Source organism: Platichthys flesus, chromosome 14 (assembly GCF_949316205.1).
Source record: "Platichthys flesus chromosome 14, fPlaFle2.1, whole genome shotgun sequence".
In the NCBI taxonomy this organism is placed as follows: domain Eukaryota; kingdom Metazoa; phylum Chordata; class Actinopteri; order Pleuronectiformes; family Pleuronectidae; genus Platichthys; species Platichthys flesus.
The window spans coordinates 13728677-13743728 of record NC_084958.1 but is presented as its reverse complement, the minus strand read 5'-3'; the positions used below and the strand labels follow the sequence as shown (position 1 = coordinate 13743728).

General features: G+C 43.6%; 2 protein-coding genes across 4 annotated transcripts; both read right to left on the bottom strand.

Annotated features, from left to right (window-relative positions):
• Positions 1-1767: 1767 nt before the first annotated feature.
• Positions 1768-2928, bottom strand: arl14 (ADP-ribosylation factor-like 14). The gene has a single exon (XM_062404845.1). It carries the CDS (start codon positions 2838-2840, stop codon positions 2235-2237), a length of 606 nt encoding a protein of 201 aa, XP_062260829.1. The 5' UTR covers positions 2841-2928; the 3' UTR covers positions 1768-2234.
• Positions 2929-5456: 2528 nt separating this feature from the next.
• ppm1la (protein phosphatase, Mg2+/Mn2+ dependent, 1La) lies at positions 5457-14320 on the bottom strand. Of its 3 annotated transcripts, none has more exons than XM_062403595.1 (5): positions 14205-14320; positions 12606-12939; positions 9296-9470; positions 7869-8030; positions 5457-7477 (listed from the first exon to the last, which is right to left on the bottom strand). In XM_062403595.1, the coding sequence occupies exons 2-5, from the start codon at positions 12831-12833 to the stop codon at positions 7116-7118; spliced, it is 927 nt and encodes a 308-aa protein (XP_062259579.1). In that variant the 5' UTR covers positions 12834-12939; positions 14205-14320; the 3' UTR covers positions 5457-7115. The 3 variants fall into 3 exon arrangements, with proteins under 3 accessions (XP_062259579.1, XP_062259578.1, XP_062259577.1); XM_062403594.1 differs by lacking the exon at positions 14205-14320 and adding an exon at positions 13364-13556; XM_062403593.1 differs by lacking the exon at positions 14205-14320 and having other exon boundaries at positions 12606-13557.
• Between the last annotated feature and the right edge of the window lie 732 nt (positions 14321-15052).

The window sequence follows — 15052 nt, the reverse complement described above, 5'->3', positions numbered from 1 at the left end:
TGGAGCATTTTAGGTTTAGTTGTGTCAGCACCACGGACAGTGCCCCTCGTTGTTTTCTATTCCATGGAGGCCTTGTAATGTCCCCTCCTGTCTTTAGAATCAATCAGGGGTCATTTGTCAGAGCGTCCCACGTTTGTCTAAGCGATTTCCTGGGCGCCTGTCCCATAATAAGCCACTGGATGTAATAACGACACTGTGTTTACGACTTGCTTGACGGCATCATTATACCTGCTAAGTGCATATGAGTCCTAGGGAAACTGAAGTACACTTAGAAGTTAATACCAAGCTTGTTAGGATATGTGTACATTGCAAAGACAGTACATGCACATTCAGCTCACTGTGCTTTTGTGAACACTCGGTGTGGACTATTCAATGTGTTCGTTTCCCTCATTTGTTCCCGGTTTGTGCTTCCTGTGGTCATGCTTGCGCGCTGCTGGTGGCTCTGCGTCCGCCTTCCATCCAACGCATCTTACAGCGTAATATCTTCAAGTGATTCGTCTCGCCAGCATCCTGTTTACCCCAAACGTCTCTACCAAGCCTCGCTGGATCATTTCCTTCTCGTTTTGAACAAACCAGCGATGTTTTTCCAACGATGCCAAATGATGCTGACGTTCACCGTTTGCGTTCTCCTTCGCACGGTTGTTTATTCCATCAAAAGATGCGGACCGGACATTTGCCGGGACGACCAGATCTGCTGCGCGCAGGGGAACGACACCACCGCCGTCACCTGTTGCAAACAATCCGTGAATACATACTACAGCATCGCCATGGTCACTCGGAAACTTTCCGGGGTTCTCATTTTGCTTCTTCTCTTTGCTGTGGGATACTTTATCCAGAGGGTGTTGTGTTCCAGATCCAGTCAGGTCACCCCGCCACCCACCGGGCACCCAACGGGGACTATATCCCAAGAACCGCTAATAGAGGGCTGCGCACCGGACAGCTCCATGGACCCAGCACCATCAGCTGCCCAGCTGCCCACGTACGAGGAATGCAAAGGTCTGCCGACATATGAGGAGACGCTGCGGGATGATGGGAGGAGAGGACGGCCACAGTCTTCTCTGGGAAAGGCCACATGACGAGGATCAAGTGGATAATACAGTACTACACATTTGAATAGTATTTTATATAATCAATGTGGATATATATATATATATAGGAAACAAAACCTCCCGGGACGATGTCTGGTATTCCCCTTGCCGTCTGATGCCGTGTAAGAATTATATTTGAACTTATATTGTATCCTTCACTGTCCAAGCAATGTGTCCAACCGAGTGTTCATGATTGGCTTCATTTTTGGCAAATCTTCATTGATTGGTGAAATAGCTTAAAATGTTGATAGATCATCTAATGTTTCATACATATCAATAAACCATAAATCAGACCAAGCTTGGGGTGCCAGGTCCCATTGGTAATGCACCTTGATGGCTCTTGAATTCATCAAGCATTATCTTAACTGAAATAATAGCTCTGTAGCAAACTGGTGAATCATTGACAGAAACCCTAATGGGTTAAACCTTGGATCTTCCAATATTTATAGCTGCATATAATAGATCACCATGAAAAGGCTCCATTGTCAACATGAGAAGATAAACAACAAGGACTCTTCACAAAAACGGATCTGGGCCACAGTGCATATCACCAAAACTAGACTTTAAAACTTGTTTTTGATTCACTTTGCGTGACTATCTTTGCTCAATATAGGGCTGAACTGGATAGTGAGATACCTGATGTGAACTTAAGAGTGTAATATACTTGCAGGAGGCCACATGAGATAATCGATCTCTGTTTAATTATTGAAAGAAGATATGCATACACCAGTGAAAACCTCTCCTTGTCGTACTCGACAGTTGTTTTGTTATATCATGGCGTGTTTTGTTTCCTGTCGTGTCCATGATACCATAATAATAGCCTTTTATTTTACTCAATGTTTATTGCAAAAGTCTAAAGTTACAGTTGTTACTGTTATTTATTACTTCTTCTTTGTTCAGTTTATTGGCGGGCGATTATTCTTATTTACACACTGAAGCAAAATGTCAGAAGGTACGCAATCCGCTTCTGCGAAGGAGGTCAACAAAAAATCAATTAAATTAAATAAAAAACAAAAAAAATGTATAATAATAAATAGCCCATTCATTTGACTGAAAAAAAAAAAGAATCCTTACAATTTCAATAGCACTGTCAGAACCTGTCAGTGCTCCGGCCCTAAAAAATTAACACATTTAAATAAATAAAACTTAATGTCTGCTGCTTGCTCTGAGGTAGTGCACTTTATCCTTGATGTTGTCTTTCATCGCCCCGGGCTCTGATGGGAGTTTGACCAGTTGGATCACTCGTCTGAAAGCCTCTTCGACTCCAACTCCCGTGGACGCCGAGCAAGGCTGGACGAACCAGTCCCGCCCGTGACACATCTTCCCCAGGTGGAACCTGTCCTTGATTTCCGTGACGGTCAGAGCTCCGTTCACGTCCTGTTTGTTAGCGAACAGAATGAGCGGGCGTCCCGTCAGCTGCTCGCTCCTCAGCGTCTTTTCCAGCTCCCTGCGCGCCTCCTCCAGACGCGTCCTGTCCGAGCTGTCCACGACGAACACCACAGCCCCTGCGTCCTGGTGGAAACCCCTCCAGTGCTCCCGCATCTTCCTCTGGCCACCGACATCCCACAGGATCAGGGCGATGTTCTTCCCACTCTTTCTCGCCTCCATCATTTCCACGTTGAAGCCGATAGTGGGGACGGTGCTGACACACGCGTGGTGCTTCAGTTTGTAGAGGAGCGTCGACTTCCCGGCGTTGTCCAGGCCCAGCAGGAGAACTTGGACCTCGGGTAGCTTGGATCCTCGAAGACCCATGGCGACGTGGAGAGGCGAGGACAATCAACTTGAGTGGGACAGTCACATCTTCCCCTTCACAGTTCTCCTTTGACGCAATGTTTGCTTAGTGTGTTGCCCGGAGTTTAATAGATGAGCCATTAGTCCCACGCTGCTCATAACTCGGTGCGCACAGATAAGGCAACACGCCAGAGGGCAAAGTTTACACCTGAGGATAGTCTGGGATTGTATGTGCTTTTATTGTCACTGTAAAACCAACATGTTATTATACAGTATTCTCGATGCAGGGGTTATAAAGTGTTTTGACATTTGCCTTAGATATAGTCTAAATATTCTGCTACTATTGAAATTATACAAAGACAAATATTTGGATTGGATATAGCTGTAAACCAAAAGTAGTTATGAAATAAAACCACCGCATCAAAAACACTTATTTTCTTTTTGGTTCTGTTGACCAGGGCGCACAAGAATGAGATACAGTCATTAGTAGTTTCAAATCTCAGTTCCATGATTTTAATTTTCAGCATCAGTGTGAGTGACAGGTAAATACGATGCAAAGTAACAGCAATGAACAATGACTTCCCCCGCAACGACAGAAACGCAGCTTAAGAGAAGTTGTGCTGGTCTCTACAATAAATAAATAAATGGATAAAGTGAGGTTTAAAGTCTCTAAATGTGCATTTGAACAAAGAAAGACTCGTCCTCAGATCCCCCCTGAGAGATGGATGTCATTCCCCAGACTCACCGCCTCTCTCTCCAAAGCATTCTTAGGCTTTCTCACAAACAAATTGAGTCATATACAACTGCTGTTGTGACCGGCTCGAGTTACTGTAACACATTCAAACATGACGTATCCACTTGATCTGATCCCAGGCTATGACATTCAAACTACCATCATTATTCCAAAAATCTGTTCAAATGTATTACAAATAAAAAATGCAAGTATAAAATGAATCGTACAAACGAAGGTTGAGTCAAATAAGACTGTATAAATAAAGGTTGTTCGACCAATCATCAAAGTGGACTGTTTACAAACCACTGGTGTTTTGGTTTGCTCGATACACACAGAAGTATGGGCCTAAACATCTGCCGATACCAACTCCTCATCTTTATTTGATCTCCTCCACATAAATCAGAAAATACACAGTTTTTTCACTCCTGTTAATGCATGTTTAAAACAAGGCATGACGCATGACGCACGGTGCCGGTCCTCTTCTTCTTCCAGTCCAACAATGAGCCATCAGACTAAATCAGTTATTAGTGATCCCAGTGATCAGTCCGACAACTCTTCCTTGTCGCGGAGACGATTTAAATCCACCTCAACTGGCGGAGGCGCAACAGCAGAGGAACTGAAGTCATCCGCATCCCACTCGCCAAAGTTGAATGACGCACACGGTGCATCCAGCCACGGGGCTGCTCGACTTTACACCATCCATGCATTCATTTTAATTCCACTTCATTTTTAAAAACCAATCCATCAAGATCTGGTCCAGTTCTCTCCCGGCTTGACCCACACGCCGCCGGTTGGGTTATCCATCACGTACACCAGGCCCGCGGCGTCACTGCGGCTCTGCAGGGGCCAAGGATGAGGTGTTGCCTTCTCCAGTGCCCCGGCGGCGGAGCGAGGAGAGACCGACTGACCGGTCAACTTCTTCTGGATGTGAACTACAGAGTCGGTTCTGTGATACAGGTCCTCTGCACCAACGCCGTGGAAAATCACTCTCGCTTCCATGGAGGATTTGGAGCCTTGCTGTCCCATAATGTTACCTCAAAAGAAAACAACCAGAGGGGAAGGAACAAACAAACCACTTTCTCTTTTTTGCTTATTTGAGAGTTGGCTGCTTTACAACGTTCTTCCACTCCTGCCTACGTGCTCCTGCCTCACTTATAAAGTGCCAGACCGATTTTAAATAAGTAAATGGTTCCAGTAAAGCTGTTCAGTGACGCACTCGACTATCGGTAACAGACACTTGAACGTCGTGACATGGTCTCCAGCATTTGGATCAGTCCGATTTATTCTGAGCACATGCACCTGCTGCAGACCGTCAGTAAACCCCCCCCCCCCCCCCCCCCCGGACTAATTCTGATGTCAACACCTAATGTCTGAGGAGTGTTGATCGCTCTGTGATTCAGGCCACACGGCTTTGCAGAGTACAGAGCCATGAATGGTGCAGGTGTATTCAAATTCCCGAAGAGGTGACAGAAAGCAGAGGAAGAGAAGAACGTCTCTTAGTTCTATACGCATGTATTCTTGTCGTGCCCTTGAGCAAGGCACCTCAGCAGGTGTTTGTGTCAAACTGCACCTAAACCAGTTGTATCGATTAAAAAGTGCAATATAGGTCTATAATTGTAATACATTAAACCAGATTTTATAAAATTAGCTGAGTGTTGATACTCACATTTTCTGATGCTGCTCTCTTTTTATGCTGTTTACATCATGTGAGTAATGTGTCTTGTGTTATTTTTTAGAGTAATCTAGGGTGTTAGGGTTAGTTTGTTTCCCCAAGTGCTCTGTGAGGTGTATAATGGAAAACACAAATGAATCTGAATCTGAAAATGTCACTATATGATTTCAGTGAGCATGCAGTTACTAAAGCCACATCTTTGTCATAATCGAAACTAAAGGGAGGAAGCAGATTGCAGATTGAACAGTTTAGTTTAATATAGAATTTTTTTCCCATACAGAAATTCTCAACACATAACCGTCCCTATGAATCACAGACTGCATCTCAGGTTAACTTGATCTGTTTTATTATAAACTTCTGCTCATATACAGAAGGACAAAAACATGAGTAGACAGAACACTGATTTGACACATCTAGAAACTCAACAATAAATAAGGCCTTAGAGAAACCGTTAAACCATAAAAAAAATACTTCTTCCAACTGATGTAAATAAGATCATGGTACACAGTGTTAAATACTGAACTTATAGTAACTCAGTAATGGTTTACTGTAACCTTCCTCGACAGGCTGTCGATGACACTGGGTGTGTTGCGTCGGGAGCATATCATATGTCTGCCTATACTGGCACTCCAGCTGCAGCTACGCAGTACACGATGTGTCATGTTTAAGTCACTTTGTCAGTGCGGCAGAGACGTGCAAGCCTGTCGCACGTGCTCCCCAGGTCCAAGGCGCCCACCAGCGTCCATGGAAAGCTTTTTGTTGGCGAACACGCATACGCCGAAGCACATGCCCTGATGCAGATAGCTCGGAGTCACTTCACTCCATAATCAAGAGGTGAGGGTCAGCATCTACATACATTAAAAACCCTCCTGAGGATATACAGTCTTTACACTGACTGACATGTAATAAGAAGTCACCATTCCAAAAAAATAAACCTCTGAAAGGAGCATTATTTGTCAGAACCCTATGTGTTTGTGTGCATACGGTCGTGTTGCATGTTCCGACCCATTAGCTAGCTTTTACAAATCACTGGTCTCGTGCGATCTTGAAAGGTAGCGTGCCAATGTGCAGTTTCAGCCTCCATGACAAGGGCTCGACACGTTTAGATGATAGTGACAAATTCTTTTAATGGTGATTATTCATTGGCGGGGGCGGTTCAACAGCCACCTATCAAGGGTGCATGGGACGGGTCTCTGACAAAAGTTAGATTATAAGTGTAGCATCAGATAAAGTTGGATAAAGGCAGGCATCCACTAGAGTTTTTTTGTTTTTTTTCATTTCCACAATTTTTTCCCAGGTCAGCAATGTGGAACGCTAAACATACATTATTATCAAAATGCAGCAAGCAGTTGGTTCTTTGCAAATCATCGGCATTTTCAGTAGCTTCCTGTAGTAGCACGGGAACTCTTGCGCAGGCACTAGTTGGAGCCCCGTGTGGTGAAGCCTCCAGTGGAGCTGTACCATCCATGTGCAGCAAACAGTAGTAAATCAGTCACAGTCTGTAGTGCGCTGGTTGAGAGAAAACCCCTGTGTGGTGTGGTTTAAATGCGTTTAAATGCATCTGCAGTGTTGGAGAACATCTGTATTTCAATGTGTTTGTCATTAAGTTGGCCGATGTTTGTTAGGTCTGTATTGTGTTTACACGTCTTCATCTCATTCAGAGACCTGCAAATAAAACAAAACCTTATTTTTAGTGTTTGCATGTGTTTGTCTGTATATACGTGTGTGTGGTGTGTGTGTGTGTGTGTGTGTGTGCACTTGATAAAAGTCCAGTCCTCAGTGTCTTTAAAACATATTTTCTCAGTCTTCTTCTGATGTTGCTGCTCCAAAGATGAGAGGAAAAAAAATTGTCACAGAATACGCTGATTGCAACGTGAGCTCTACACTCAACCTACTGCCCCGTCTTGCTGCTGCTGCTCCTCCCGGCTCCACTCTTGAATTTCACCACCATGACGGTAATGTTGTCGGGGCAGCCTCGGTAGAAGGACTGAAGGACGATGCTCTTGGCGCCGAAGTGAGGCTCGTCCAGCCGCTCGCGGACAAACCGGACGGCCTCCTCGTTGCTGAAGGCGTCCCACAGGCCGTCGGAGGCCAGGATCATGAACTCCGGCTGCAGTTTGTCCAGGTCAAAGGTCATGATGTCCGGGTCGGGGATGACCACGTTGAGGTTTTTCAGTGGGTAGTCCCCGAGAGAGCGGGACATCGCCAGGATTCCCTGCACTCTCCAGGAGCCGTTGAAACTGATGAAACCTCCTGGAAATGAAGATTAAAATGAATGAATGATTAAAGACAATGAAAATAAATCATGGAATGTTTTCAGTATTTCGTTTGACCAATGAACAAACTTCTGTTTATCTGCTGTGTGAGTGTTACGGAAGCTGCGTGTGTAGGAGCTACTGCTCTATGACTCAATTGAGTTGAGATAATGTAATACATGCTAACTTGAGAAAATCCTTTGATCACATAGATTAGGTATCTATTTCTGACACTGTGCTTAATACAATGCTGTACCTAAATAGACCAGCAGGAGACAGCCAAGAGCCCTGGTAATCCTGCACTACACATCCCTCTGCAAATCCAATGCACAGGGATGTGTAGTGCAGGTCTACGTATTACATTTCAGTATTTCTGGACCCTTGTGTACCTGCCCTCTTGATCCTCTTGCGTTCTTTGAGCTGATAGGGTTTGTGATCATGTGAAAGTGCGACAGCGTTCCCGTCTTTGTCGCACAGCACGCCGCGAGAGTCTCCAACGTTGGCCACCGTGAGTTCCCTGTCCGACAGCAGCGCTACCAGACACGTCGTTCCTGCACGAGAGACAGAGAGAGAAGGATGAAAGGGAAGGAAAAAGCGGAGGGCGCTGTTAGATTTGCAAAAAGTCACACAAATGTGTTACATTTCTAAACAGCTGGGAGCGATGGCAGCTTGTATATTTATTATGATTATTATTACAAAGTAGTATTGAGTTGCTTTGTGACAATTATTTTCTGGAAACTACTATTATTTATTTACTGTCCACACTACACTGCAGTAATCTGTAATGAAACATAGGGCAGCTTGACCTTTAAAATGTGAATCATTGATTTTTTTTGGGAAGAAAAGTGCAAAATCAATGGTACAAATCACAAATGATACTGACGGGAACCACAGGTAAAGAGGTCATTGCTATATAAAAGTGTTGGAGCTGTGGGCCAGTAGTAGATCAGGCATTATGCATACAATATAATGACAAAAATGTACTATTACTAATAATAATCAACGATGAAAAACAATAGGCCATCAAAAGAAGACAGGAAATCTCAAATCTGTGCCGCCTGCAGCAGCATAATGTTACAACACGGCAGTCTCACACTTCTCAGTCTCCACTTTGAGTGAAGTGTACAAAAGGATTCATTCAAAGAGTTAAATGTCAGCCCGGGAAGCGAGAGAGAGAGAATATCATACAGGATACTGTCTGATTTTATTTGATAGCCGAGGAGCTATGAAGTACAGTGTCCTTTAAGAGGCAGGCAGCGTGAACACAGAACGAACGAGCACTTGAAGGCAACATTTTAACGTCTCTGTTTAAGGTGAAGGAGATATGACACGGAATATGTCACGGTAATGTTGAGTGTTTTAAACCAAAAGCTAGAAACACTCTGTAAGAAAGATATTTGTGTTTCTGAGAAGCCTTTTCACATTTTACTTCACAACCAGAATTAGAGCCCCCACAGTTGAATGCCTCTGCCGACCTGAACAGTTTCAGTCCACACGTTTTATTTTCCAGACTCACATGAGGTCGCCATGACTTTGACTTTGGACCACCCAAATTATTGAGTTCATCTTTGAGTCCAAGTGAACGTTTGTACAAAAGTTGAAAGCACATTTCATTTAGCAAAATGTGTGTTTTGTGAGGTCACAGTGACCTTGACCTTTGGCAAATAAGATCTGATCAATTAATCTGAAAACACATCTTTTCTAAAAAATGTCTTACAGTGATTGTCCATCGCTTCTTCCAACCCCCTCCCAACTGACCCTCCCAATACACAAATCATATATTCCCCTCCCCACCACTGCCCTCTACCCTCCTGACCTGCTTCGTCGTTCTTGACAGAGAGCTTGTCGAGAATCTCCCGATCCACGGACAGGATGCGTTGCTCGAGGATGCTGCCGTAAGACAGGGAGCTGTCCCTCTTCTCCCTCTCGAAGGCCTGCAGCTGCTGCTTCAGGGAGTCGGGCAGGTGGGCCTTCACGTAGTCCGCTGCAGCCTGGGTGGGAGGGGCAAGCCAGGAGGTGAGGGAAGATAGACAGATGTTTATTTGCTGTCAAATGATTACAGGATATTTTGAGGACAAGTTGAGAAAAATCTGCTTTTACGGCTCTACTAAATTATATGTTTATAGGCATTTCCTCACGCTTTTAGATTAATTATCCTCTGTGAAGTACATAACCATAACATTGTCAAATTGGGATCTGTCTGCTGTGGTTGCCAGGTGATACGTTTCTATACAACTCTAATTAAGAAGAGTGGCTTTTTTCATTCCATAAAGCGACTGCTCTGCGCTGAATTATTGAACATCTTTTAGCCAACTTGCCCTCCTCCTCCTCCCCCCACCCGCCTTCACTTATCTGCTTCTTCTCATGTTTTCTCTGCCAAGATTTCCATTATGCTAATGTGGTTGAATGAAATGCGAAAAATGGGGGAAATATACCATCTTATTAATATCCTGGTAGAAGCAGAATACATACATACTCAAAGTTCATTAGGAATTAGGACAGAATCCAGCCAATCAATCCACATGCTTTGCTGTAGTTTGATTTAGCAGTTCTGCAACACAAGTATGCGTCTGTTTATGTGAATAAAGAATTCATTTATTAAGTTGTTTTATGCTTGGGTACCTTTTTCTACTCTTCATGAATATGGTCATGAATTTTTGTTTCAATTAATGACTGAGTAACACTTAACCTCTATGACACATTTTACTTTTTACAATAACTGAACTACCAACCACTGTGATTCCATTCAAAATGTGTATCTTGCAGCAAAGTGGAACTGGAAGTAAAGTACACCAGGGAACAAGGAGAGAAAAATTATATGAGATTAATACATTACTTAGGGTCATTAGAATAAAACCTCTTCCTGCTGCCCCCATCTTTAATTCCCCTTTGCTCGACAAATGCACTCATTAATTTCTTGAATTAGAAGAGAGAGAGAGGGAGAGATAGAGGGATAGAGAGATAGAGAGAGAGATAGATATAGATAGAGAGATAGAGAGACAAAGAGAACTAGAGTGACAGAGAGAGAGAGAGCGAGAGGGGAGAGAGGTTCAAGTGTAAATTTCCATTTGCAGTAAGCATCTGTAAACACCAGTGTCTTTGCAGCTACAAGGCCGCACAAATGTCTCAAATTATATTCAGTCCGAGGATTTAATAATGTGTGTGTGATAAATTGGGCCAGCTTCATAAAAAGGTACAGCTTATGTGACTATAAATTTGATTTTATACAGAAAAAGCAGAGTTAAAGCCTTTTAAAGTTGCAAACGGCTCACAGCTCCTGCTCCAGTAGCAAACTGTGTCGGTAAATCAGGTTAAAAAGGGCTGCGCTATGTGCTGACTTTTACAACTCTAGGCCATTACTCATAACTTGACATGATAAAAAAAAAAAAAAAAATTGTGTTTGAGAAGTTTCCTGCATAATTTTAGAGCCAGAACAGACTGCACTGCCAGAGCGGCCCGGTTTTATCTGCCCATATATTTGGCTTGGCAACATTGCTTCACTTGTGTGTGTTTGTGCGAATGGGTGTGTGTTTGTCTGCAGTGGTGCCAAGCGGCAAACAACCTAAATCTACAAGCAAATAAACATTCTGAACTGTTCACTTGAAAAATTTTCCACCAACATTATTAACGTTGAAAGTCCCAGAGGCTAAAATGAACCTTAACATTTCTCATCTCTAACTGATTTAATTTCTGTTACTGCTCTGGAAACTGTGTCTATTACTGAGTATGTTTCCATATAATCAGGATGAGCACTGTGTACTGATGCTAATGACCCTGTAATAGCTGAAGGTAAACTAATTAAATGTCATCATTAATAATAAATACATTTCTATAATTTAATTGAGTTAATTCAACTAAATAATCTAATTCAATTTAATTGTATCAACCTAATATGTCAGATGGACCCATTATCTTTGAGGTCGAAAATCCAAATTGACGGTGACGACTGAAAGATGGAATTAAAATAAGATACAAGGTAAAGATAAATAAGTTAAGGAATGGGGGATCAAGAACAACAAATGTGAATATAGATACAAAGAGAAGAAAGGGAGAAAACAGATGTCAGAAGAGAGAAAGTAGAAGATAGACGTTACGACAGGCAGGAAGGACAAATATTTGTTTATGGGACGGGAACTGACAGAGTTTGTTTTCTCTAACTGAACACAACAACAACACCACAAGAGTTTTTTTCTGTGTAAGGTTAAAACTGGATGCATATCATGTGTGACAGAGGAACTCCATTTACATACTTTTTCCACATAGCGGTGAAAGTGCTTTTAATAAAGCGAAAACAGGGTCTTTCTCCTAAAACACTGCAGCAACTCTCTGGACTTGAGACAAATAAAGACTGTATAGTCATCTAGAAACTGGGCTTTATGCCAGTCCCCTTAGGTTTTCAGGCGAGAAAATATTAGTTGAATACAAAATAAAATGTTGTGCATGAAGACATGGGCTCTAAATATGAAACTCAAGCAGTATTATTCTGTGAAATGAGTCCCGAGCAGGAACCTCAGGGGACCTGGTGATGGCGACAGATGGTGCACGACATGTGGCCTGTAGGCAGCCATGAGAAACTAGTGACCCTTGACAAGGCAAGGACACACACATACACACATGCATACACACACAGTCTTTTGTGATAAATCCCAAGTCAACTCCCTGGCAGTGGCATGGAGGAGCAGTGCACACAAAAGAAGAACACAATGCTGGAGTGGGGAGGGGGGAAGTGCTGCATTTGAAAATGGGGTGAGCATGAAGTGCTGTACACATGTGCCCCGATTCAAATAACTGTGTTCCCATAGTAACCAGCATCTCTATGGTCTCCAGCAGAGAGTTTGCTACAGTTCTGTCATGACACTGTATATTCTGGATTAAAAAGAGACTGAAGACATATTATTTCAAGGGGGGGGGGGGGGGGGGGGTCTTTATTGCAGTATAAGAGAAAAGACCGTATGCTTTCTCAAGGATGTATTTGTGTGTTCTGCCTAATCTGAATCAAAGTGATAATGAGAGCTCGTGCAGCATCTGGTCTATTGGTGTGATGGGTCTGCAGTGTGTGTGTGTGTGTGTGTGTGTGTGTGTGTGTGTTGTGGGCCTTAGTAACCTCTCCCAGTCCCGCAGCCTACCTCTCCACCGTGGCCGTCAAATATCCCGAAGATGGACGGGTGGCTCTTGTTGGCGATGTCGGTGAGCACCTCGAACCTGTCCTCCATGTGGTCCCTCCGGCCCTGGATGGAGTACACGGCTACGTTGTTGCTCTTGAAATCCCAGGTCTTGGAGAACTCGGCGTCCAGGATGCTGAGGCCTCCAAGCCGGTCGTTCTGCATCATCTCTGCCACTTTCCCCTTCACCATCTTCACGGCATCCCGGCTGGACTTGACGATGGTCTTCACCTCGTCCGTGTGGAAGAAGTAGCTCCACAGCGCCAGACTGATGCAGAGCAGGAACAACGTCTCAGGCCTGAGGAGAAAATAGCGCATGATCCGACCCAGAAGAGACAAGAGCGTCATTGTGTCTCCTATCATCACACGCAGCCGAACTGTGCTCTGTCCCTCTCCCCCTTTTGGCACAATTCACTCCATCCGCTCGGCGGGACCGTGAAAGATTTCAAATCACTACCACGATGCCCGACTGGGGCTGGATCTCAACATTTAAAGCGCAGCTCCGCGGAGGCCCGTCCTCTCTGCTCCCGGAACTTTAACGCACTGTGCGCCGCTGGCTGTCAGACACCGGGGCCGAGGAACTAGGGGCGAGCGCGGACAAGAAAGCCTCATGGACTCGGTGCGATCGTCTGGGTGCTATCCTCGGCCCTCCGCACATTCTCCGGGTTGAGCCGATCTCCCCCAGCCCATTGTAGGATGGTGATACTCCGGGTAGGACCCACCTTGAACAGAGACGCGAGAGCCACCGGGGGGAAGGCGACTGTCGACGCTGTGGCTCGGTGGTGTCCTCCCTTTCCGCCGATGACCCCGTTCCCCCTCTCGGATACGTCTCGGCTCGGTCTACGCATCAACACGAGCCCGACAGTTTCTGCAAACACACCTCCATTCCTGAGCAGCGTCAAAGCAACGCGAGACAGCCGGCGCTGAACAGGAAGTGGAGGGTGGTTGAATCAATAAAGCCTCGTTGACGCAGGTGCTGTGCGTGGGCGCGCAGTTAAAGGACTTTATTGTGAAAGTGCAAAGCGGAAGTGGAGGGATTTGATAATGGCCAACTTGAGACTGCTCATTTTCTAACAGCAGTCGGCGCTGTCGGGAGTGCGCCGCTGCAGACCCGCAGGACACACAAGCAAAACCTTTGCGCCAATGGCGTTAGCTGCGGAATCATACCATGACGTCATCCGGTATAATCTTACAGAGCATGCTCTTAATAAATGTGGATATCTATCTATCTATGTATCTATGTATCTATCTATGTATCTATCTATCTATTTATCTATGCATCTATCTATTTATCTATCTGTGTATCTATCTATGTATATATTAATCTATCTATCTATCTATATATCTATCTATCTATCTATCTATCTATCTCTCTATCTATCTATTTATCTATCTATCCGTATATCCGTCTTTCTCTCTCCCCATCATATATTATTACCATAACATAACACAACACAATAAAATACCGTACAGTACAATATACACACATATGATAGAAATATTACTCATACAACAAACCTCGATACAAAAATGCTGAATTAGAACAAATTATGAATTACCCACAATAAGTGCTGTGAGGCTGAGCCCCTGTTGAGATCTTGCTTAGAAGAATCTTTCCACTGAGCAAACCCTTCTCTCTGGTGGCTGTTTGAAGTAATGTAACTCTGGTCCGCCCATAATATTCAGTCAGCAAGTTTGGGGGTAGTTCAGTTTTATTATACAACAATCTATTAGAGATGTATCTGACAAGAGTGACCACAGAACAAATGGAATATTTAAAGTATTACAACAGGACAATTCATATACATATATTTATAAACATTTATGTACAAATATATGTATGTATATACTTGAATATATCTATATAGAGAGAGAGAGAAAGAAAGAGAGAGAAAGGATGGAAAAAGGATGCGATGCATTGCATTGCTTTAATAACACTGTTATGTAACGTTTTTATGTTACGTTAAATTACGTTTTAAGTAATTATTTGATGCAACATAATGTTGCATTACATAACATGCAATGCTTATATTATGCGGTCCTGATATGTTAAATGGCGTATTGTGCATTAATGTTACATGAAGTTAAATCTTGTTAGTTTTTTTAAATGTATCTATCTATCTATCTATCTATCTATATATATATATATATATATATATATATATTGTGGGAAATAAATCAGAGTAAATGTCAGAGGTTGAAACTACATCCAACACTCATTGTGAGACATGAGGTCTGGTTCAGTGCGGCTGGGTTTCAATGATCTTTACTGTTTATTTGGATTTCTTAGATCAAGGGGAGTGAATGTTTGGATCAATGTGGCCACGCCGCCTGTTTGGGGACATTGATCCTTCTCCCACTGGGTGTAGGGTGATCCATTTTCTGCTTTTGAGGTCCTGCCAAATATTGTG